We start from the raw sequence: 25,033 nt of genomic DNA, 5'->3' as shown, positions 1-25,033 counted from the left end.
AGCTAATTAACACCTTCCCAATGCCTCATCGACCCATGTGGCTCCACCCCTTCCCCCGTCTTTCATTTTAGCTGCGCTAAAACCCACACGTGTCCAGGATTTAAGCGAACAAACGGCTGCTTTCTCTGCAGCTCAGTTCGGATATACAGCCCCATCCCCATGCCAAGCCTCCAGGCTTTAAAAGAAGGAACAGCCTTAGACAGTGTTTTCACATCATCTTCTGTTGTAGGGAAATGAAAATGACCTTTTGCAGTGCAGAGACTGCAGAGCGCCCCCATCAGGATGGCACCCGGCTTACAGCTCTCTTACGTTTTGGTGAGGAACAGCGCCCTCTGCCGCTAAGGAGACTCGGTATCACTTTTGCACGACATCCTGCAGCGTCTTTGGCATGACGTCACGCCAATCAGTGACCACAGGGAGGGCAGAAGACCTGTTTATTTACTCCCGTTCTGACAGAGCTTCTTATATCACATAAATGAGGACGTTCAGAATGCCTCTAGCAGCTTTAAACATTAATAAACGATAAGAACATCTAATAATACTCATAGAAATATGCATGGCCCTGGAAGGTTCATGTGTTGAGTCCTTTCCGTGCCACTGTTACCAGGAGCCGGCCCAGAATACCCCAGGGTGGAGGCAGCACCGACCCAGAAGGTCTGCCGGGCCAGTCTGTTAGGGGGGGGCGCTAGGAGAACATGGTGCTGGACTGCTGGGTGACCCTAATGAAGGTTGTCCTGCGGCTTAGCTCTTTCAGCTTGATGGCCCCCACATAGGTGCAGGTGGAGCGCAGCCCCCCTAGGACGTCCCGGATAGTGTTCTCCACATCCCCTCTGTAGGGCACCTCCACCGTTTTTCCCTCCGAGGCCCTGGGACAAGAATGCGAACACAAGGACAGTCTCAGCCACGCCAGAGCTCTGCTGCCCGTCTGCGTACGTAGGCTGAGGCCATGACCCTCTGAGCCCTGCCCGCCCGACGCGAACCCATCGGCTCACCGCAGGAGACCGGGACACTCGGGCACGCGAACCCGCTTCAGCGACCTACCCAAGGAGGCGGGGAGCGGCTCGGGAGAGCAGCTGCCGGAGCAGATGGCCAGAACCACTGACCCGTCTCCGAGGGGAGCGTGTGGCACAAGATCGACACAGGAACCAGGAGGCGATGAGTAGCCGGGCTTTCTGGGAGCTGCGCGAGCCGGTGCTAGCCTGCCTGAACCCGACCGCACCCGAGGGAGCGCCGGGCTCACTCACCTGTACTCCGCCACTGCCCCCACGTATTTTTTCATGGCCGTGTCCGAGCTCATGCCGTAGAACAGCTTCACCTTCTTGCCATTCTTCTCGGCGATGTCGCCCGCACACTGGTCGTGACCGGCCAGCATCCCCCCCAGCATCACGAAATCTGCCCCGGCGCCTGCAGCAGATACATGAAGAAATACCTGTGACCGTGTGATAACTTCAAGGCCCCATCTCAGAACCGGTTTGAACCAAGACCAGATCCAGCTCGTCCTTTAAGAGCAGCCTCAGTCCTAACAGTCACTCCAGCTGATGTGTTGGTGAGCAGTGAAATGTACACTGAACAAAAATATAAACGCAACACTTTTGTTTTTGCTCCCATTTTTCATGAGATGGACTTAAAGATCTACAATTCATTCCAGATACACAATATTACCATTTCTCTCAAACATTTCTCACAAATCAGTCTAAATGTGTGATAGTGAGCACTTCTGCTTTGCTGAGATAATCCATCCCACCTCACAGGTGTGCCACATCAAGATGCTGATCTGACATCATGGGTAGTGCACAGGTGTACCTTATACTGCCCACAATAAAAGGCCACCCTGGAATGTGCAGTTTTGTCTCACAGCAAAATGCCACAGATGCCACAAGCATTGAGGGAGCGTGCAATTGGCATGCTGACAGCAGGAATGTCAACCAGATCTGTTGCTCGTGCATTGAATGTTCATTTCTCAACCATAAGCCGTCTCCAAAGGCGTTTCAGAGAATATGGCAGTACATCCAACCGGCCTCACAACCGCAGACCACGTGTAACCACACCAGCCCAGGACCTCCACATCCAGCAGGTTCACCTCCAAGATCGTCTGAGACCAGCCACTCAGACAGATAATGCACGGCCCCATGTTGCAAGGATCTGTACACAGTTCTTGGAAGCTGAAAATGTCCCAGTTCTTGCATGGCCAGCATACTCACCGGACATGTCACCCGTTGAGCATGTTTGGGATGTGCTTGACCGGCGTATACGACAGCGTGTACCAGTTCCCACTAATATCCAACAACTTCGCACAGCCATTGAAGAGGAGTGGACCAACATTCCACAGGCCACAATTGACAATCTGATAAACTCTATGCGAAGAAGATGTGTTGCATTGCATGAGGCAAATGGTGGTCACACCAGATACTGACCGGTTCTGAGTCCCCAGACCCCCAATAAAGCAAAAAACTGCACATTCCAGGGTGGCCTTTTATTGTGGGCAGTATAAGGTACACCTGTGCACTACCCATGATGTCAGATCAGCATCTTGATGTGGCACACCTGTGAGGTGGGATGGATTATCTCAGCAAAGCAGAAGTGCTCACTATCACACATTTAGACTGATTTGTGAGAAATGTTTGAGAGAAATGGTAATATTGTGTATCTGGAATGAATTGTAGGTCTTTAAGTCCATCTCATGAAAAATGGGAGCAGAAACAAGAGTGTTGCGTTTATATTTTTGTTCAGTATATCTTCATGTGCATCTTTTCACTAAATAAAATTAATAGTAATTATGCAAGTTCATTTAAATTTCTGAACAGAACCGTGACTCCAGACAGCCTACAAAAGACACTCAGAGGGTCTTTAACAGTGTTTCACCCTGCAGCTTTCAGCATCTCCCCTGTGGAGCACCATTCAGTCCAAAGGGTATCCTACAGCCGCTGTCCCTGCAAGTCTTATGGAGACCTCAGACCAGCTCAGATCTGCCCCCCGGTGGTTTAGTTGGCTCTCAACGCCCTGCGGCGACGTCTCGTGATCAGCTGGGGGCGGAGTCAAGCGGACAGCACTCTTCTCCTGGCATGTTAGCCTGTCGGATGAGGTTCGCAGCTGGTGGGGTGAGGAGAAGCGGGTCTCTGACGGGACACGTCGGACGGGGGGCATGCGCCAGTCATCACCCCTCGCCGGCTGGCATGAGTACCGCTTGGTGATTGGGAGACATATGATGGGATTAATCGGCCATTTCCAGATCAAGGGAAACATGGGAAAGAGTCCAAAAACACCTTAGTTCCAGTACACTAAGTGATTTAAATTTCCGTGTCATTTAGTTAGAGATTAACCTAGTCCTAATTCACTATTTAAGGTCTTAAGGTAAGCAATAACTCTTGCTCTGAAATGAATGAAAGTGGTAGCTGGGACTGTACCCCCACTCGCACTGCTGACAGTGCCAGTGTGCCCCTGGCAGGGACCTGTCACTGTGCTCTTTGTGAACAGATGGCAATTAGACACTGATCTGCCCCAGCTACCCCCATTCAAATTACTGTCACGTTGATGCACTTGATGGATCTATTCCGCGCTCAGACTGCGATGCATGAAGAAGGTTCCACAAAAGCTGGGCTGTGATCGCAGCCTTTGAGGTCTCGTGTCACACTGTCTGCATCCCACTACCAGCTCCAGCACATCGTGTCTCTATTCCTCTTGAGCGACAGGGCCGGCATGTCCTCTTCTCATTGATAACTGGATCTCCATTCCTGCGCCGAACTGTTTCAAGTGTCTGACGTGACAACAGAGCCCGTTTTAATCTCGCAGTGACTGACTCACCGAATGCTTTGGCTATGTCGCCCGGACAGCTGCAGCCCCCATCCTGAAAAGCAGAGAGGTCCTCATGAAGCACCGCCAATCCCCCTTTGCTCTTGGGGAAACTTAAGTGAGATTAGATGCCTGGTTCATGTATGAAACCATTCATCACTGCAAGAAGGAACATTGTGTTTTGCAGGATGCAGGTCATGCAGAGAACAGTAGTATTAATAAATAAAATGTTGTCTGTGAATGCCCTCTGAGGTCTGTGAATGTCTGTGAATGCCCCCTGAGGCCTGTGAATGTCTGTGAATGCCCCCTGAAGCCTGTGAAAGTCTATGAATGCCCTCTGAGGTCTGTGAATGTCTGTGAATGCCCTCTAAGGCCTGTGAATGTCTGTGAATGCCCTCTGAGGTCTGTGAATGTCTGTGAATGCCCTCTGAGGTCTGTGAATGTCTGTGAATGCCCTCTGAGGCCTGTGAATGTCTGTGAATGCCCTCTGAGGTCTGTGAATGTCTGTGAATTTCCCCTAAGGCCTGTGAATGTCTGTGAATGCCCTCTGAGGCCTGTGAATGTCTGTGAATGCCCTCTGAGGCCTGTGAATGTCTGTGAATGCCCTCTGAGGCCTGTGAATGTCTGTGAATGCCCTCTGAGGTCGGTGAATGTCTTTGAATCCACTCTAAGGTCTCCACTTCCTTATGAACTGTGTATCCTGTGGGGTTATGGAAGATTAAATGGTGACCTCACCGATATGATGTGTCCCTTGAGCCCATGGGCGGAGTCTGCACACTCGATGACAGCACTGAGCTGGGGGTACCCCACGCCTGTCTTCATGCGCGTCGTGCACACGGAACCTACAGCGGCCAAAAGCAGGAGAAGCCACAATGGAGGCCAGCAAAGCGAGTTGAGTGCATGTTAAAGAGAATGACGGAGCTCTGCTCTGTGACTCTGTGACTCCACCCACCCGGCCCGATGCCCACTTTGATGATGTCAGCTCCGGTTAAAATGAGCTCCTCCACCATCTCCCCGGTCACCACGTTCCCAGCCTGCCCAATCCCAGGGAGAAAGAATCAAGGATGGGGAGGGAGTCAGGAAAAACTCTGAAAGGTAATTCCACGTGTTCAAATGCAGGTATCACATGGATTAAAACCATCACAGTAACCTGAATCACAGTACAAATTAGAGCAGTCCGGGGATGTACCGCAGTCTGAGAATTACTACCTTATGTCAATCATTATGACAACATGCCACGCTGCAGGACACTCACCATGATGGTGTGGTTGGGGAACTTAGCTCGGACACCCCTGACACACTCTACAAAGTACTCTGAGTAGCCGTTGGCCACGTCCAGGCAGATGTACTTGACGAGGGGGATCTCTTCCAGGATTTTGTACAGTTTCTCCAGATCTGCCTGACTGCTGCCTGAGCTGGCAGCCACGTGCTGGGAGACACACAGAGTGAAGCCTGCAGTCAAAACACCCAGTTTGTAATGTGGCCCATAACACTGTCTGTAATGCAGCCTGTAACGCTGTCTGTAATGCAGCCTGTAACGCTGTCTGTAATGCGGCCCGTAACGCTGTCTGTAATGCGGCCCGTAACGCTGTCTGTAATGCGGCCTGTAATGCTGTCTGTAATGCGACCTGTAACGCTGTCTGTAATGCAGCCTGTAACACTGTCTGTAATGCAGGCTGTAACATTGCATGTAACACAGCCTGTAATGCTGTTTTCATTTCACTATCCTTTTTAATCATTTGGTACAAAGACACACGGCTCACGGATGCCTCTCCTTCCTCCCCTGCATATTAGCTTAAACTATATAATTCTTGTTTTGTTTGATTTTTTCTGCTGGCCCCTGGAGGATGGGCCCCCCCTTTGGGTCTGGTTCCTCCCAAGGTTTCTTCCTCTTAGGGAGTTTTTCCTTGCCACCGTTGCCTTTGTCTTACTCACTGGGGGGTCTTTACGTGGCAGAAATGTAAAGCGCATTGAGACAATGTAATGTTGTGATAATGCGCTATATAAATAAAATTGCATTGCTATATAAATAAAATTGCATTGCACTTTCTTGGGCACTTATTTTGGAATCTCAGTTTTCAGGAAAGCCCCCCCCCCCCACACACACACACACCTCTAAACATTCTGGAGATTCCGCTGCAAACGTCTTCCACTCCTCCAGGCTGTAGTGCTTGTGGATGGCAGTGAAGAGGGTGTGCTGGCAGGAGAGGAGCACAGGGAAACGGAGAGGAGCGCAGGGAGACGGAGAGGAGCGGAGGGAGATGGAGAGGAGCACAGGGAGACGGAGAGGAGCGCAGGGAGACGGAGAAGAGCGGAGGGAGACGGAGAGGAGCGCAGGGAGACGGAGAGGAGCGCAGGGAGATGGAGAGGAGCACAGGGAGATGGAGAGGAGCGCAGGGAGACAGAGATGAGCGGAGGGAGACGGAGAGGAGCACAGGGAGACGGAGAGGAGCGCAGGGAGACAGAGATGAGCGGAGGGAGACGTAGAGGAGCACAGGGAGACGAGAGGAGCGCAGGGAGACAGAGAAGAGCGGAGGGAGACGGAGAGGAGCACAGGGAGACGGAGAGGAGCGCAGGGAGACAGAGATGAGCGGAGGGAGACGGAGAGGAGCACAGGGAGACGGAGAGTCACAGCATTGCCTTCGCTGAGGCACAGACACCTTCAAAAGGCCTGAATCACAGTCAATCCTACTCCAGCCGAGAGGCATCTGCTCCTGAATCAGGCCACCGCTGTGACTAGTGTGCAAGATACAATAACCGTGGGTGATGCAAGACTGCATCTGTATCTGGAGCTGGAAAAACCGCTGTCACATCAAATACACAGGTGATCTCTTTGAGGACAAGGACGCTGTCAGCAGTGTGGATCAACCCTAACGTCTGCCAACCCTGTGGTGCAGATTTGTACATTAACTGATATTTATTTAATCATTTGCTATGTGAAGGGTACCCTTATTAATGAATTCTGACAACTCAGACGTAACACTGACATAAGTAATTACATTGTTAATAAGTTACCCAGCATTAGCCCTCTATAGGTGTTGTAAGATTAGTAGCTGGTAATATTGCTGAAGGTGCTCAGAGGTAGTTTTCTATTTATAGAATATGGGATCATGTTCTACATGGTTCTAATGGTTTAATTCTACGAAACGCATTAATTAAAATGTACAGTGTGGGTTTCAATTTCCCATGAATATTACATGGTCTTGCACCAGTAGAGGTACTCCCATCCCCCACCATGCGGGGGCGCCCTTACACCCTAGCCGTGCTGGACTTACTCTGCTCAACACCCGGGCCATCTCAAAGGTGCCCGTGGTGTCCATGTTGGCCGCAATGATGGGGATACCCTGGTAGGCATTCTTGGAGTTCCTGAAGGTGAAGCTGCGCTGCAGGTCCACCTGCAGGGGGCGGTATGCATCATGAGGGCAACCATAGAGCAGCAGTGGCGTCACCTTGAATTACAGAGTAACCCACCATCCAGTCTCCCGAACACGGTACCATTATCACACCGCCCTGCACCGCAGGTGCCTTACTGAATATGTACACCATTGCTTTAGGGCTGAAAGGGGAAGGGCGGGCAGTGGAGGAGGAGTCCGGGGGGGGGGGGGAATAGAGTGGGGGGAGGGGGCGGGGCAAAACAGAGCGATTGAGAGAGCGAGAGAGAGAGAGAGAGCAGGAGGACAGTATGTGCAAACATACACATCCCGGAAGGCGAGCTATTTTTGGACACACCTTCCCGGAGCTGGTGTCACGTTATTCTCGACTCTGCCTGACTCCCAGAGCCCGTCGCTGACCCCAATAGGGCTCAGCAGAGGGCAGAAGCCCTGGGCCCTGAGGGGACAGTTGGCCAAAACACCGGCGCAGGTCGCCCGGCTGCCCTGTTCTAGCGGGCTCCTGATGCCAGTAGCCGCATTACATCCACAGGCCCATGACTCCCTTCTCACTAGAGGCCTGTTTTTGGCCCCCGGGTCCCTGTCACATTAACAGCACCAATAGGATGGGGGGGGGAGGTGGCATACCTCAGAGCGGCTCTTCAGGCTGCTCCTCTTGGGTCTGAAGAGGACGTCCTTGAAGTCCAGCTTGAGGTCAGCGTCCACCCTTGGCATGGTGAAGACCCACAAGGAGGCACGAGTTTCCACAGAACCACAACCAGCACCAAAGCTGAGCCGCGGCCACCAAACCCGAACCTCCAGGCGCCGAGTGTATTTATAGCCAGAGGCTGGGTGTGTGGGGGGGGGGGGGCATGGCAGCCGCAGCCCCCTGTCTTTATTTGGAGTGTTGAGCTGCAGGGACAGACGGGCCTCTCAGCCCCATGTGACCAGCTGGCTTTCAAACTACTCTACACATATGGCACCCCAATGTAACCAAACATGTACAAGACATGACAAGAGTTTACTTTTTTAATTGTAGTCGCAGAATTTTTTTTTTAATTGAGTTTCCCCTCAATCCCCCCACAAGGTGAAAATGACTGGTTTTTATCATTTTGTCCTTGTCAGCATCACCCTCCACCCGCATCATGATACCCCGTCTGAGACAAAGTGAAATCAGCTGGTAAGTTGATATCAGAAGTTAGTGCCCTAGGTGGCCGGCTTTTAACATTTACAGGATTGACTCGCCCTGCTGAAAAGTTAATTTCTAATATTTAACAGCTGGTGCAATACAATACTTGGCCACACGGTGTAGTAAAGTCAAAGGAAACGTTTAAGCCATAGTATGCAAGCTTACATTTTGACGAAATGTGTGGTTTAAGTGTAATTTGAATTTAGTTCTGTCCTGTACTTCAAAACGTTTTTAGAATGAATAAAATAGTTCGACTTCTTCTTAAAAGCAAATGCAATACCGCTGTGGGCTACTAGATGTAGTAAAGGCATATCATTAAATATACAGTACAACAGGCAATTATAATTTCAGTACAAAACAACAGTACATTCCCCTAGTACCCATCTGGGCTTTTGTTAAATAAATGAAAAGTGAACAAAACACAGACAAATGGGGGAGATTGTGATCAGTGTTTATTAAAACTACTCGTGACTTTATACCAGTGGTGATAAGACAGTCAGCATTTAGCACAAGCCTTTAATTATGGTGTACTTTAGCCTAAACTGACTTGTTGGCTTAAAATTAGCCCTTTGACCAGTTAGCCACTACATTTATACTGCAAGCAAGTTCAAGATAACGCAGAGTCTTTATTTTACGGAATAACCCTTGTATCTCTGGCATTCTGCCTGTACTTCCCCTGCATCGCTATGGCGATGGGGCTTGAGGAACCAGCGCAGACGATTACTGCCAAACCTTTTTTCAGTGTGTCCTGTAGAGACCCCAACTGCGCTGCCTTGTGCTGGGCGCAACTAGACAGGCTGCATGGAGACAGAGAGCCAGGATTTTAAAAATATATCACGCAACTACAGATCGTTAAAGGTCATAATTAAATTAAACGAAGACATGATTAATTATCTTGTATTTCATTACCCTCTTGCTGATAGTCTGTATTTAATCATATGAAACATAACTGCACTTCCAATTTTCAGATCTACGAATCGTCCTGGCAATTGGTGAAAAGCTTGTTACAGGAGTAAAGGCTATAAATTAGAAAATAAACATGCATACTTGTACTTTATTCAGCTGTTGTTAATCATTTCCATTGAAAAGACTTTATTTATAATTGATTTAATGATTGATTTGATTAATTAGTCCTTAATTAGTAGTTTGCGCACAAAGATGTCCTACTTATTATTGTAATGTTAATTACTTTATATAAAGTACTATGTCCTCAGGTGGTGTATATGTGTGTGCGTGCGTGTATCTATCTATCTACATACGTATGCTGCTTCACAAAAGCGATTGTTTCTCATACTTTGCCTTTTCCTGAGAATTCAACTGCTGGGCAGATGGCGAACATTGTATCATGAAGAACCTTAAACACACAACGAACTTCAGGCCCACACAGTGTTCGCTGCTTTGTTTCAAGGGAGCATCCCTGGCGTTTCAGCCGCTTCTCGTTTTATGGCACGATAATTAGCACATCGCTGCCACAATGATCCTGAGGTGAGGTGAAGTATCATCCAGTTCATTATTCTAAATAGCTTCGACAAAAGCCATCAGACCCCGAGGCATTCGCAGTGTGAATATGACTGCTGTATGTCCATCCAGGGACGGATTACGGACCGGGCCAGCGGGGCCGCTGCCCAGGGGCCCTTGGGGTGCAGGGGGCCCATGGGGCCCCTAGCCCAAAACAATTTGCAACGCTTATCAACAATGTATTTTTGTTTGTCTATTTTAGAGGGCCTACATTCTTTGATCCTCTGCCTACAAGGGCCCCTGACCCTATAGGGAGGGCGTTTGGCTGCCAAGGGCCCTTGAATTGTGGTGGTTGTGGTGCTGGTGGTGGTGGTGGGTGGTGGGGGGGGGGGGGGCCCACACAACCCGTAATCCGTCCCTGTGTCCATCCTTCATGTGGGGTTGGGTGAAGACCTTCTAGATCAGGACCGAAATGTGGGAAAACCTGGTGACACAATTCCCTCTGGCATATAGATAGATGCTGGCTGGTAACTGAGTTACAGGGACTCGCGACTTATGGAAAGAAAGTCAGCTGAAAAAAAAAGATACGTGTGCAGAGACCCTTTGGACAATGTGTGACGCATCATGCAGAAAGGAGACCTGCGACTCGCATCCATATGCCAGAACCGCAGCTACACGCGATGAAGGAAAAGTAAAAAGGCAGGGCACGTGATCCCAGTGGGAACGTCCCGCCCGCGCCGTCGGCCGCTCTGGTCTGTGGGAACAGAACTGGCTGTACAGGAGCGTCCTGTCCCATCATGCACACGCGGCATGCGCTGCTTGTCAAAGAGCGTCAAACATCCAGTCATCGTAAAACCTTCACAGGCATTAATAAGAGGAGCGTCGAGTCCCCTCCCCAGTGTGCCTGTGATGGAAGAAGCAAAGAAAAACACAACGTTGTTGACTTGGGAGACCAGGGCCAGTGCAATGCTCAGTCAAGCAGAACTGTGTTTATCTGTCTTCAGAACTGGCGAAATTCCATGGCTTCTTCTACAGACACAAAGCACAGGCGTCGCGCGTTCATGAAATACCTGCAGTAAATCCGTCAAATGCGAAGACCAAGCACCCAGTACAGCTCACGGAATGTTAATAAACTCATCAGATGTCGTATAAATCCTAAAAGACGATGAGGGCGCAGCACACAAAGGCTAGTTGAACCATAAATGAGAAGTGTTTCCAAACCAGGTCAATTTAAAACACCCACCACTGTAAGTAGAACTGGCCTCCATGTCTTGTTTAAAAGAGATAATCCCTTTGTCATAGTTTCATTTCAGTATGTTACTCGCTGCCCATCCAGCAAACGTAAGTACAGGGCTGATGCCACCAGGGGGCACTAGAGGTCATTCTAAGTGACAAAGACACCAAGGACAATATAAGTTTCTCCCTGATCACCAGTCAGCAGATTGCTGAGAACCTGGAGGTGAACTCTGTGTCAGTGCAGCATATTCTGTACTGTACCTCAGTACGCTCTCTCTTAATGAGGCACCTCAGTACGTACTTCACAGAAAGCGCGTCACATACCATGAGCGCAGATAAAGGCACACAGACACACTGACCGGGATCGGATCTAGTTCATGCTCGGCGGAGGACGTTTCTTTTCTTAGAGAAAACCTCCACGAACGTATAGGAGCCGTCTGCTGCCGTAGCTTTTCACTCCTGTGAAAGTTACAGGAGCCAGACTCCAAGCCCTAAATTCCAGCTTCTACATCTGGGTCAGCCTCCACTTGCGGAGACAGGCGGTGAAATCAAAACAAGAAGGTAACCAGTGTCTGTGCGATACAGGGTGCGAATAAACAGGCTGTTCATAGGACAAGTCTTAATAACTATCATCGAACCACACTGAATCGTGCTACTGGCAGCCTACAAGGCATACGGAGTACCCCGGCCCCCCCACTAACGCCCCCTGCAGGCCATACACCAGGGCATTTTCCACACACAGTCCCAGTAGGCCACCAGGCACAGATAAAGCGAAGCTGTTCACGTAAGAGACAGCGAGGGCAGGCTGCTCCAGTTAATCTTCAGCCTGGATTCACACTGAGCCCTTAACCTGTGACCCAACTTCACAGCTATAAACGGTACGGGGGGGGGGGGGGGGGCGTTTGTCTGGTTGTCTGATAAGAAAAAAAAAAAAAAAAAAAAAAAAAAAAAAGATGGAGGGAGACTGGAGAGTTTTATTAAAAAAGGCAACTTTATTAATACTTTATCTTCAAGAAAATATAAAAAGAATCAGTTAAGGACATAGCACAGTTTTTTGCTTCAAACAAACAGAAACAAACTGCAGAGGTGTAAAGCAGCCCCCCCCCCCCCCAACAGAGGCCCTGTCCCAGCGGAGACAACGGTGCCGCTGTTTCAACGTGCAAAGGAACAGGATGCATATAGAAGACAAAAGTGTAGATAAGGCAGACCCTCAGGAACACGTAGTGGAGGGGCGTCCCGGCTAAAGTGACAGTGTCTTTAAATAACCCCCCCCCAAAAAACAAAGCTCAGCTTTCAGAAATTTCTAGTATTGCACACAGATCTACTAGCTCTATGATTCGTGAAGATTTAACTAGTTGATCAAACCAGAGGTGGGACAGACTTGCCGGCAGGACTGAGTGGCAAACTCACACCGTGGTTAATATTCAGCTTAGTTATACTTTCAAGTAAGACAGTAACCGGCCGAGGCTCGGTGACGGACTAGGGGCATCTCCTGGTTTCACTTTCGCCGTATCACGAGTGTGATAAGGCGTCCTCCTTTCACCGAGATACTGCCGGCAGCCTGCTAGGCCAGTCTAACTGAGATAGGAGCAGCCTATCAGGCACCGCCCGAACACAGACGGGTCACATGATTCGGGGGCAGCGCAGGTACTGGATGCTCATTGTTCGTCGGTGTAAGTGCATGGGAGCAGAACCCCAGAACTTATTGCATGTTCACTCTAATAAATTGGAAAAAGATTTAAAACTTTAAATTTAAATAAAGCATTAAAATATAGTAAAACTGGCAAATACATAGAATTTACATTTCTCTGGATTAGGAGAAAGAAAAACAGCAGAGACATGTTGTAGACGCTCCTCAGGTCAACTGATTCACTTCGGTTAAAAAAAAAAAAAAATAATAATAATAATAATAATAATAATAATAATAATAATAATAATATATATATATCTATTAAGCAAATATTTAAAATACACAAATTGTCAGAGGATCTTAAAACACATCTCAGTGACGGCTGGTTGAAATCTGTGGTGTTTGGCCAGGAAGGGCCGACCTTCACGTGCGGCACATCTCGGGGTCGATTTCACTGGAGCAGCCGAGAGAGGGCGCCCCCTGGTGGATGGGAGGAGGAGTGACATCCGTCCCCGCCAGGCTAAACAGATTGGCGCAGGTAGGCAGGTAGACATGTTGCACGCGCTCCACCCTCGCCCGGCATACTGGGCATGACTGCAAAGACAGCGGCACAGATGGGTGAGCGCAACGTCGCCGCGTTCAGGCGCACAGCATCCATGAAGACGCCAACCGTCATGTTCGCACAATGTCACGACTTGCTACCCGCTACCCTAACCTTCACATCTGCCTCTGCAGCAACAGCAAACTATGCAACTCACACAGGAAGGAGACTTGTAAGAAAAAGAAAAAAAAAAAAAAAAAAAAAAACAGAAGTAGCAGATACACATACTAGCAACTAAAAATACTTCTTCCCAGTTTGCACGAAATGTTTAATGTGCAGTTAAAACAGTTTTATAGGAAGTGTGCACTGGACATTTGCTCACGGGTCTAAGAGTCTCTTTCTGAAAGGACCCATGACATTCCCAGAGGCTTCTGGGAACCAATCAGAACTGCACAAAACCAGTTAGAACTAGCTAGAACCAGTCAGAACCACTCCCCCTTACCTGCAGCTGAATTGCACATCCCTGGCAGCAGACCATGTGACCACAGGGGCAGAAGGCAGTGTCAGTTTCCCCTTCACAGCAGAGCGTGCACAACAGCGCCTCCCGCAGCCTCTCCAGTTTCTCCAGCAGGGCGCGGCTCTGCGGGCAGCTGCCGCAGTCGGGTTCGCCCTGAGTGGCGGGGGCCCCGAGTGGCAAGTGGAGGGGCGCATACTGTCCGGCACGCGCCACCAGGTCCACCAGGCCGGCATTGTAGAGCACGCGGCGCGCGTGGTCGTACACCTCCTTGGAGGTGCGCCGGATATCGAAGACATATTTCTTGCCCAGGTTGACGTTCTCGTTGAGGAACAGGGAGGCCAGATGGCCCTTGAAGTCGCGGCTGTACTGCATCATGACAGCGTTGGTCACCGTGTCGCACCTGAAGACACACAAACCCCCGCCAGAAACAGATTAAATGAACTGGTCTATTCAGATTTCCCTGTAGTAACTGCAGGCACTGCAAAGCTGTAAATTCTATAATCGAGGGCATCGGCGATACGAAAGATGGAGTATGTGGTTATGTGTCTCAAATGGCTGAGTTTTCCAAACAGGCAGTAAGTGGCCTGTGGGGGGGGGGGGGGGGGGGCTCCCAAGCCGCACTATACAAACAGCTGACGCGCTGGTTTACATTGCAACGACCATCCGAAGTCAGTTCAAACAAACCAATGTAAGCTTTTAAATACAAACATGCACAACTGAGACCTATATGAATGGATCATTGTGGATCATTGTTACTCCACGTTAGCTTCCAATGGCAAAGCGGCTCCTGAAAGGCTGTTAAACAAGACCGTAGCCCACACCCATATTTGATGAAACCATGGCGGCCAACACAAAACGGAGGGGAAACCCCAAACCAAAGTGAAACAAGGAAAACGAGAGAGCGTGTCGTTATCGAAAGTGGAGTTTAAGCGGGTGCAGGCCAAGGCCTCGGATGTGAGAGCCCCGCCGAGATGAACACGCACGGGGACTGACCGGTAGAACGCGTGCGTCTCAGTGATGGCCCGGTAGAGCCCGCTGGCTGCTCGGTTGCTGATCAGCTTGAAGAGCAGCACCACACTGTCGCCATCCTCCTTGGTCACCGTCAGGTAGACGCTCTTCCCTGACTGGGTCGCTATCTGGATGACCGGGTACGCGATCCTTTGACGAGAGAGACAGGTGCGTGTTTGGTAAGCGCGGGAAAAAAAAAAAGAAAAGCCGACTGCAGTAATTACCCAGAATGCACAAAGCCGGCGGCCATGCTACCTGTTGATGAGAGTCAGGTCCTCCCTGCAGACGGAGATGCCCTCTGGTCCGATGCCGACAGCCAGCTTCTGGCCCGTGGCATCCCGTGTCCAGTGCCACTCCACCCCATAGTGCTCCAGAGCGGAGACTAGCTGCAGGGCCTGGTACTGCACCACCTGCGGACTCAGCCCCGCCAGGGCCTTGTGCTTGGAAATGATGCTGCACGGAAACAGGACAGAGATGGTCAGCATCATGCTTGGACTCACTGAGCTACTGAGAGTGACCCAAGTGTTTGTAGAAGCAGTCTGCATGCTTAGGTGATTGATTTTATACACCTGCAGCTATGGAAGCGATTGGAACGCCTGAATTCAATTAATTTGCAGGGGTGTCCCAATACTTTTGGCAATATAATGTATGAGCCAGAAGTACCACCACAGGGATGGAATGAGAAAGCACATAGTTATAATCTTACTGACTAACCAGGCTGTCAGTGTGCGGTTTAACACGCGATCATTCTAACCCCAAGACACAAAAACCCTCTACAAAAAGAGTAGACACCGACACACCCCACTCATCCTGCATTCGTGTGGGTATAGAACACCTCGTGGACCCCCGGAGCCCCACCCCCGTGTTCTGACACGGCCCCACCCCCGGCGGCCTACGCCCAGGGCCAAACCGTCGACGCGTTGAGGACACTGGCTGACTGAACACCCCCCCGGACACATTTACATCCCCGAAAAGGAAACTGATAGTTCGCCGACAGATTCCTGAAGTCCAGCACGAATAGGAAACAAGCAGTTGAGTGAATGCGGCATTCTGGCTCTCCCAGCAGTGACCCGCGGGGGCGGACTCACCTCTCGATGGCTGCAGCGCCAGGCTCCGGCCCGCAGAGCTCGCAGTACCAGTACTTGGCAGTGTTCTGGTTGTAGTCCCCGAACTCGGCCTGGGCCAGCAGTGCGCTCAGCATCTCCGCCTGCTCCGGGCTCATCCGCAGATGTCCGTTCTGAAGGTCCTCCTTGATGTGCATGAAGAACAGGTGCCTGGAGTGGTAGGGGGAGACAGGGACGGTCAGTAAACAGGGTAATCAGGGGTAGGAGGGCTGCTGCAGCATATGTATGCGTCTGTGCCAGTCAAGCTGCCCATCCTGGGGTGGGGGTGGGGGGCAGCCTTTTGGCAGCTGATACATGGAGGGTTTCTGCCAACAGCTGGACTGAACACAGGGGGACAGTGTGACTGCAGACAGTAATAAACAGTCACGACTCGAGGAATCTAGTGCCATCAGCACCCAGGCGGAGCTAAAGGGTGGGCGGGGGGACGTGTGCCCGGCCATATCACTGAGAAGTCGGAGACCGGGAGTCCCGGGTTTGACCGCATCACGTGGAAAGGGGGGAGCTGGAACCCCTGGACGTCGGCAAATAGCTCACTGCAAAAGTGACCCAGCAAGGAGACGACACAGCCCCTGTGAGAGAGCGTCACACTCGATACCGACGCCCCCATCACTGCCCGGTCACGCAAAGCTGGCACGAGGATCTTACACCCCCCCTCCCGAAACGAGATGAGCTGCAGCACCTCCTACAGATCATCAATTATTCAGCTTTGCTGCACAAACAGGCTTTCGACCCAGTTTCATTTGGACTGCCTGAGCAATCCCAGCCATTTGGGGGGGGGGGGGGGGGGGGTGTACAGCTGCCCCAAAACAGACGAACAGGGAAACCTCAGGTTCCGCCCCCACCGGGCCCCCTCCCAGGCATGCCAACCGACCTGCAGTGACCTTGCTGACCACAGCTGCAGGGGCTGCAAATTAAACCAGATATCGTCCCGTTTTAGGCAGCAAATAAGGTCAGACACCCCCACCCCCCGTCCCTGCACACTTCCGCCAATCAGATTAAGCGTAACAGTACCCTGCTGTACAAGGAGCTGTCTAGAGGGAAACACGAACCCGGCTGGTAAACAAAAGGACGCACCCAGGGGTTACTGCCGGACATGCCGCCTGCCACCGTGCCTAACCAGCCCCCCCTTGCCAGAGAATGTTTACGTATGACTTTGACGGCCAAGTCATGACACAAGTGGCAAACAGTGGTGCCAGTGGTGGCAGGATCTAGGCAGGCGGGGGCAGCAGGCGAGCAGGACGCCTGGCCACAGAGAAACGCCATTGGCTGGCTAATCTGTTACCTCGGTGTTCCCCCTGGCTCCACACCGGGCACTCTGCATTTTTGGGTTCGCAGGACCTGCACCATGGAGATTCTCAGTCACGCACTTCCTGTTTACAGCCACATGACGCTCACCTTTGAACAGATGCTTTTATGGATATGATGAAAGATCAGCGATACCTTCATGCCTCTAGGATCACAGAGACAGACAGGCTGACCAAACACAGCCACGCTCTTAAATAAAAAATGAAGCACGTGTAGATTTGCCTAAACTGATTCCTCAGGCTGGATACCTGCTTTCTGTCAGAGACAGCACTCACACACGGTACGGGTACTTTGTCTCAAGATTCAAGACTCCTTACGCGCGCACGCACGCACGCACACACGCACACACACACACACACACACACACACGCACACTTCATTGCCAGAAAACCTGCACGGAACAGTAAACCGCACCGAAGTCAGGACTGAGCAGAGATGCCTACCCCATGCGCTGAGGGAGTATGCCAGTCTTATCGCTTTCCACAAAGTTCAAAGCAGATGAGAAGGGGACACAATAGAGCGTGGCAGACTGGGGCGAGCACCGGCGCGTTAACAAGTCCGTGTTCCTCAGGGTGCACTAATACCACTTAATCCTGCTGCAGGCCGGCTTGGGTACAGGGTGCAAATCTGCACTTATGCCCAGTCAACTCCTTGACAGCATGCGTGTCTAATGCACCATTTGCCTTAATAGCATGTCCCTTTGGACAAAAGGGACTGATAAATAAAAGGCACGCAGGCAGGCGTCTGCACGAAGCAGAGGCTCCAGGCCGGCATGTCATAATACATAAACGGCAATGCAGCAACCATACGCACAGACCCAGAATAATTCGATTATCGAGCTCAAACTGCTTCATGGGTGGAAAACAGGGTCACTGTTCAAGAGAGAGGGAGCGAGAGAGCCGTTCCGCAAAGTCAAGGGGATGTGACAGGAGGCTGAGGCACCCCCGCAAAGGCAGGATGTGGTCCGGATGTGTCCATACATGACCGATACCATGTGATGTCCTCTGGACTATGGTTCCATTATTCAAATCACACACGGTGGTGTCCTGAGTCCCACCTGATTCCCAGTGAACATCTGTCTTAGCGCCACGTGGTTAAACCCTCGGAGGGCACCACTCACACCAGAAGGTGGGCGCAATATGGTGGTTTGGAACAAAGGGCTCCGCTGAAGGGACAGAATCTCAGCACCACAGGGGAGCCATTCTCGAGGGGGCCTATTTATCAGGGCCAGCTTCAACAGCGGCTATGAGAGAGGGGGGGTGTGCGAGTGTGTAGTTTCCAACAGGAAGACGTAGATCTCCACATAACACCCCGAGCGCGTATACCACCCTCAGTTGGCACCCAAGCAGGAACTGCAAAAGCCTCACTCTTCAACTACAAAGAATCCCCCCTCGTCGCCAAGCCACATGCCTAATGACTGGACCGGGCTGGCCAATCAGAAGGCGAGTTCTGCGATGAGTGGGTGGCGTGCTAACAACGACGCTTCAGAGGCGATGGGCGGCATGGCCCCAGGCTCTCTGGCAGAGGTTAGTCAGAGTCAGTGAACTCGAGTAACACTGGATGATTTCACGCACCTAGTTACTGTTAACGATCGCTGCCGGGCAGACAAGAGGCGCGCTGTTAGTCAGAAGCGCCATAAGGACGGCGTGCGGACCAACAGCGTGGGTTTTGATCCGGTGGATCCAGTACCCCACGAACACACAGGACTGAAGGGTCCAATGCAGCCTGAACCACAGAGATGACGGAGGGGACGGTGGTTTCGCTCATGCCTGCGGTATTTAAGTGGGCATGCCTACCCCAAGCCAGAACTGATCAGCGGCACCACTTACAGTATACAAGTCCATTAAATGCTAAGCAGGCTGAAAAAATTATAAATTTCCCCAAAAAGATTAACAGGCACCCCAGGGTTCCAGCTAGACATTCCTGCCCCGGATATCTGGGATGTCCGAGGAGACGCAGCTGCAGCAGTTGCCAGCACACGGCCGCTCACTCCACGCCGTCCATGCACGACGCACGAAACCGACACACACAAAGTACAGGAAGCACAGAAGTAGTGACTGACGGCGGAAGGGCACTGAGGAAACATGGCAGGCACACAGAGAAGAGTAAGAGGAGCATCTCAGAGCAGTGCGGAAGCCAAGGGTTGGCGGCGAATCACAGGGGCCTAACCTAACCTCGAGCTGCCGCGTCCCCTCAGAACACCAGACGCATCACTTCCTGCGAAGCCACCAACAGCTTGCTATGAGAACTTGGACGGGCACAAAAAGGTCCGGTTCATGTGAAAAAAACCGAGGACAGAAGACACTATGAAGACCACGATCACCCAAAAGAGCAACAGCGCATGCCGCAGGGAGTCACATTAAAGAAAGCGCTTGCGAGTCAGACACTGCCACAATGCGTATATCGCAATAAATGCATGTCCTACACTGGCTCTGCAACACGCATATTAAATGCGCATGTCGCTGTAAGGTCTTAATAGTGGCGGCGCGAGTTCCTTATGCTGGACGGCCCCCTGCTCCATGTAACACACGCATACTAAATTAGTAACCGGACGCTACCCCCCCTGCCAGCCCTGCCATCTGTTTAAGAAAGCTCAGTTCTGCCAGGGGTCAGCCAACGGCTGGGCAGCCAAACGAATTACTCAGCAACAAACCCTAACCCCCCCCCTCAACTCCGACTGAACAAAAGGCATGTGGAGGGAGGGGGGAGACAGGTTCAACACGAAGCCGCCCCGGGCTCACTGACATCAGTGACCCGTCACACCGAGACGTGCCGAGACACGGAGCACTGCACCCATGCAGGACGCATAACAAGTGCATGAGAGAAGGAAAAACACCCAAAATGAGACCCCACCCCAAAAATGTCAGACACAAAATAGCCCTGTGAGACTGTGAGCCACACCAAGTCCGACCTGAATGTTTTATAAGGGGGTTTTCCACAAAGCAGAATTTCCCTGTCAGCTGCACAACGCAAGCTAAATGGAAGGGAAAAAAAAAAAAACTGTCCAATAGGAGGAGAGATAAGTGACATTCCTATTGGACAACCCTTACATTTGGCGCAAGTTATTAGGTTAATGATAAAAATCCTGTTTTGTGGAATAACCTCCTCCCCCGAAACAAAGTGAAAACAAAACAAGATGTCCTCAGGCAAGAAAGGAAAAACAAAACAAAAAGGAGGAAACATGAAGCAAGCGTGCGGCAGAGAGCAAAGAAACCTGAGCACGGGGAGGGGGGGGGGGAGGGGGGAGGGGCCCTGACGCCTTTATGCTCAGTAATGACCTAAAGTAACACCGAGGGACCGGGGTTACTATAGGGCGCCGTGCTGTGAAGGAGACTTTCAGCTTCACAAGGAAGCAGTTTGTTATTCAATTACACCCAGCGGTGGGAGGCTCTGATAACAGCGCAGATTCAGCCGCCTCGTTACTGCTCATGAGACAGCACTGCAACGACGACGTCTGCATTTAAGTGTACGAGCGTCTCATGTCCGCCCTGCTGTATGCGAATATCTCTTTTAGACCATGAAGTTTAAGTAACCTCCCACTGGGTATCTACAGTCAGCCAATAAAGCGTGTGTGCTTGGAAGATAAGACCACTTTACCTGGTCTGCTCCTGCAGGATGAGATGAGGTTCCACAAAGTACTTGACGCGCAGCTTGAGTCGGCATGGAGAGACACTGTCCACCTGCTGCGAGATCCTGTTTCTGAGATTCAGCCACAGGCTCTCTCCTTTACAGCCGGAATACTGCAGTCCAAAGTAATCCACTTCTATTATTCCCAGCTTCCTACATACCTGGAGGAGGGTGGCACAAAGCACAGTGCTTATTGCTGCATGTTTGACACTTTTCTGGTACAGGAGTCCTGTGTTTTGTTTTTTTTTTTTAAACACAGGAAGGTTTTAATAAGACAGTCAATGAAATCTGATACAGGGAGTCAACACCGTGAAGCAAGTTACACGACGAGGGGGAAAAGTGCATTTAACTTTTATAATGGCGGTTATGCAGTTAGAGGTTTTATTCCCCCCCTTAACGAATAGCTGCCCCTAAGGAAGTGCATAAAACGCTCATTATACTGGAAATATCACAGCCATGCGCCGGTCTAAAAGGCAATACAAGACGACGAAATAGTCCAATCCCTGAATGACTTACCTTTCAGCTAAGAAATAGAAGTGTTAAATTTATAAAATTTAGACCGCGCAACACCGCGCCAGTGAGATATTTTTGAACATATTTCGTTTCAGTAGGTTAAAATAGCACATTAACGCCGCAATGAGTATAAGATCTGCATAAAGAGGAGCTGGCCGCCTTACAAAGGGGAAGGAAGGCAAACGAGGGAGCGTTTGACCTATAGTAACCTCTTCAAGTAAGTTTCACGAAGCGCAAGTAAACAGAGAACTAATGTCTACGCTTCGTCCGCGATCATTAACGCATCACACAAATATATGTAACTTCGCATTATCTTTAGTGTAGTAAACTGAGAATAAGGAACAAACTTCAAACTGATGCTCCCCATGTAAGACTCGAGTTTTCCCTATACTTTACTTTCTGGCTCCGCGTGTGAAGTAAGCAAACACATGAGCGCACTGTTTTAATACAACCGAGAACGATGCTATCCCACTCCCACTGAGTAACATGATTATACACAAATAAACAAAGCCGTATTTTCTGTTTTCTTCCTCTTATGAACAAGCCTTCGCAGCAGCCTTTACTACAGATGTACAATATAACTTAAGCAAATCGCAACATGTTTGTAAACGAATGCACAACAAATGACATCAATCGGACACGGAAGAGGATGGGAAAAAACACAGCGGCGGATCCTTGTACCTTATTCAGACAGTCTTCGCCGTTTGCTTTGGTATCGACCTCCACCTCCATCACCACCGAATCGGGACGGGTAATGTGGCAGATCATTTTCCCGTTTCGGTGACGCCGCAAAATCTTTGGTCTCGTCTTTCTTCAAAGAAAAAAACAACAAACATAAAATAAAACCAGCAGGGCCGCTTTTCCCGCCGCCCTACATGAAGCTTTCAGTCACTCGCAGAGCCCCGTCCTCTCTGCGCTCTCAGCTGTATTTCAGCTCACTGCCTCCCCCGATAACGTCACCCGGCAGCCAATGACGACGCGCCGGCCACCGGGTCTGTGGCGCCCCCTTCCGGGCGACTTCGAAACTACTCATTCCGAGCGAGTCCCCCTTGATGTTTAACCAAGCCGCCCGGGCAGGCGGTGGTTCTTCCGTTCCGACAAGTGGAGCTTTGGATCTTTAATCCATGCTAAGCACAACACGTTTCCCCTCCCCACTGTCCACGTGCCAAAATATTTACTTCCATAGAATAATTTTTATTATACTATTATCAGTTGTAAGAGGGGGAGTCGGCGTCTTCTGCGTGAGGTCACGGCACAGCTTGTCCAGTCTATTCCTGTCTCGAACAGTTAATCTGAATTCCAGAGGACATGCTGTGTACATATCTGTACGGTTCATCCCGCATTCTCCACCTTTACATTTCCGTTTACTAGCCATTTTTCCCAAGCCCAGTTTTGGTTTCTATGTGCCCCCCCCCCCAACTCTGCTGAATCCAAATGGTCTAAATTTGCTCGCAGACATCGAAGCAAATTATGCATCTGTTAAAAGACTTAAAAACTGTCATTAGAGCACGGTAATTGTGGGTGTTCTATCCTTAGTACTTAAGAGAGGAGTTAAATAAGGTACAATTTTCAGCCTGCAGACAAACCAAAAAGGACTAGCTGTCACTAACACCAATGGGTTGTTAAGGAGTGATTTAACTAATGACTGTATACAGGACGCCCTACGTACGTGGTATTATTTTAGATTTCCTGTCCTGTTCATACAGCTGGATATTTTCCACATCACTGGAGGGGCAGTCATATTTTACTTTCCTCGTTCGGCTTAGCTGGGGTGCTGCTGTAAATATTATATTCCAACACAATATTCCGGAAAAGCGGCCTGAAACCTGAGAGATTATTTCGGGTACCTGGTACTCATTAACACACAGACAATGACAAGGAGAGAAAAAAATCCGCAATTCAAAATTGTCATGTTCCCAATGGCAAAGCCGCTATGAAATTATTAAAGGCATGACCGGTTCCCTGAAGCGGTGCAGCTTCCAGTGCAGTGACGACACAAATGCTGCATGTTTTTACAGGCCTTTGCACTGTTAATCAAGGGTGGCAAACTCATTTCAGTTGATAGGCCAGGTTTGGCACAATCCAACCTCAAATCGGCCGAACCAGGAAAATCAGTGTAGTCGGCTAATAACTCATAAAACATTTAATTTCCTCATTTATCCAAGAATCATGATTAAAAAGGTACATCCTAAATGAACAAGCAGGTTAGTCATAAATCACCTACAAATTATAGGCACACAAAGATTTTCCAAACGGTTTTCCCATATTGCATTACAAAATATTAGCCTACAGACAGCAGTTAAAATAGAATCAGAGAGGGGGGCTCCCGAATGATCCCCTGTACTTTGATTTTAGTTTATCACATTCCTGATCACAGTCGTTAAGGTGCAGCACGTTCCTTTGTCAACATGTCCTGTTGCTACTTTATAGCAATACAAAATAAACAAGAAAATATTATCAAAAAATTATCTTTATTTGATATGATTATTGTAAAAATCACGTCGTAAAACAGGTCTAATAGGCTACTTGATTTAAAACAGAACATGCAAGCCTAAATTAAATTTAAAAATGCATACAAACGACTTATCAGTACAAGTAATATTCTTGCTTATTCATTCGTAATGACCCGATGAATATTATTATATTAACATATCCAAGTTATGCATCATTGCTTTTTACACTTGCCTTACCTCTGACAGTTTAGCTAGTAATAGACGATTTGGCAGTAAACGAAATCAGTCAAAATACTGAAATACCTAACAGAAATCGAATCGCACGTAGCGAATACCTTATCCACTTTGGACATCAGAGCAACTAATGAAAATCGACGTTAAAGCTGATGAAAAAATTGATTGTTAGCGCAAAACCGACTATTTATTAAACAGATCACTTTGGATATTTTACTGAGTTGTTGTCAGGCAAGGTGCGATTTGGACATACGAAGGAGGGGCTGGTCTCGTCTATATTTTAAACCCGTCCACTGACCATTAATTGTATTTATCGAAATCTTATACACTGCTCAAAAAAAAATAAAGGAACACTTTTAATCAAAGTATAGCATCAAGTCAATTAAACTTCTGGGATATTGATCTGGTCAGTGAAGTATCAGAGGGGGTTGTTAATTAGTTTCAGCTGCTTTGCTGTTAATGAAATTAACAATAGGTGCACTAGTGGGCCAACAATGAAACGACCCTCAAATCAGGAATGGTTTAACAGGTGGAGGCCACTGGCATTTTTCCCTCCTCATAATTTATGACTGTTTTTTCACTAGTTTTGCATTTAGCTATGGTTAGTGTCGCTACCTGTAGCAAGAGGCGATACCTGGACCCTACAGAGGTTGCACAGGTAGTCCAACTCCTCCAGGATGGCGCATCAATACATGCCATTGCCAGAAGGTTTGCTGTGTCTCCCAGCACAGTCTCAAGGGCATGGAGGAGATTCCAGGAGACAGGCAGTTACTCTAGGAGAGCTGGACAGGGCCGTAGAAGGTCCTTAACCCATCAGCAGGACTGGTATTTGCTCCTTTGTGCAAGGAGGAACAGGATGAGCACTGCTGGATCCCTACAAAATGACCTCCAGCAGGCCACTGGTGTGAATGTCTCTAACCAAACAATCAGAAACAGACTTTATGAGGGTGGCCTGAGGGCCCGACGTCCTCTAGTGGGCCCTGTGCTCACTGCCCGGTACTGTTGAACTCGATTGGCATTTGCCATAGAATACCAGAATTG

General features: G+C 49.6%; 2 protein-coding genes across 3 annotated transcripts; both read right to left on the bottom strand.

Moving 5' to 3' along the window:
* Positions 1–417: 417 nt before the first annotated feature.
* Positions 418–7,993, bottom strand: LOC125718770 (GMP reductase 1-like). Of its 2 annotated transcripts, XM_048992831.1 has the most exons (9): positions 7,806–7,993; positions 7,065–7,184; positions 5,903–5,986; positions 5,045–5,218; positions 4,742–4,823; positions 4,525–4,631; positions 3,802–3,844; positions 1,245–1,404; positions 418–866 (listed from the first exon to the last, which is right to left on the bottom strand). In XM_048992831.1, the coding sequence occupies exons 1-9, from the start codon at positions 7,890–7,892 to the stop codon at positions 686–688; spliced, it is 1,038 nt and encodes a 345-aa protein (XP_048848788.1). In that variant the 5' UTR covers positions 7,893–7,993; the 3' UTR covers positions 418–685. The 2 variants fall into 2 exon arrangements, with proteins under 2 accessions (XP_048848788.1, XP_048848786.1); XM_048992829.1 differs by lacking the exons at positions 7,065–7,184; positions 7,806–7,993 and adding an exon at positions 6,303–7,058 and having other exon boundaries at positions 5,903–6,043.
* A 4,019-nt stretch (positions 7,994–12,012) lies between these two features.
* On the bottom strand, positions 12,013–22,240 carry mylipa (myosin regulatory light chain interacting protein a). Its single transcript, XM_048993987.1, has 7 exons — positions 21,987–22,240; positions 20,763–20,953; positions 15,825–16,010; positions 14,992–15,189; positions 14,722–14,886; positions 13,714–14,128; positions 12,013–13,264 (listed from the first exon to the last, which is right to left on the bottom strand). The coding sequence occupies exons 1-7, from the start codon at positions 22,071–22,073 to the stop codon at positions 13,094–13,096; spliced, it is 1,413 nt and encodes a 470-aa protein (XP_048849944.1). The 5' UTR covers positions 22,074–22,240; the 3' UTR covers positions 12,013–13,093.
* Positions 22,241–25,033: the final 2,793 nt, after the last annotated feature.

This window comes from Brienomyrus brachyistius, chromosome 23 (genome assembly GCF_023856365.1).
Source record: "Brienomyrus brachyistius isolate T26 chromosome 23, BBRACH_0.4, whole genome shotgun sequence".
NCBI classification, from domain to species: domain Eukaryota; kingdom Metazoa; phylum Chordata; class Actinopteri; order Osteoglossiformes; family Mormyridae; genus Brienomyrus; species Brienomyrus brachyistius.
The sequence above is the reverse complement of the archived record's forward strand: the minus strand, read 5'-3'. Positions and strand labels throughout refer to the sequence as shown.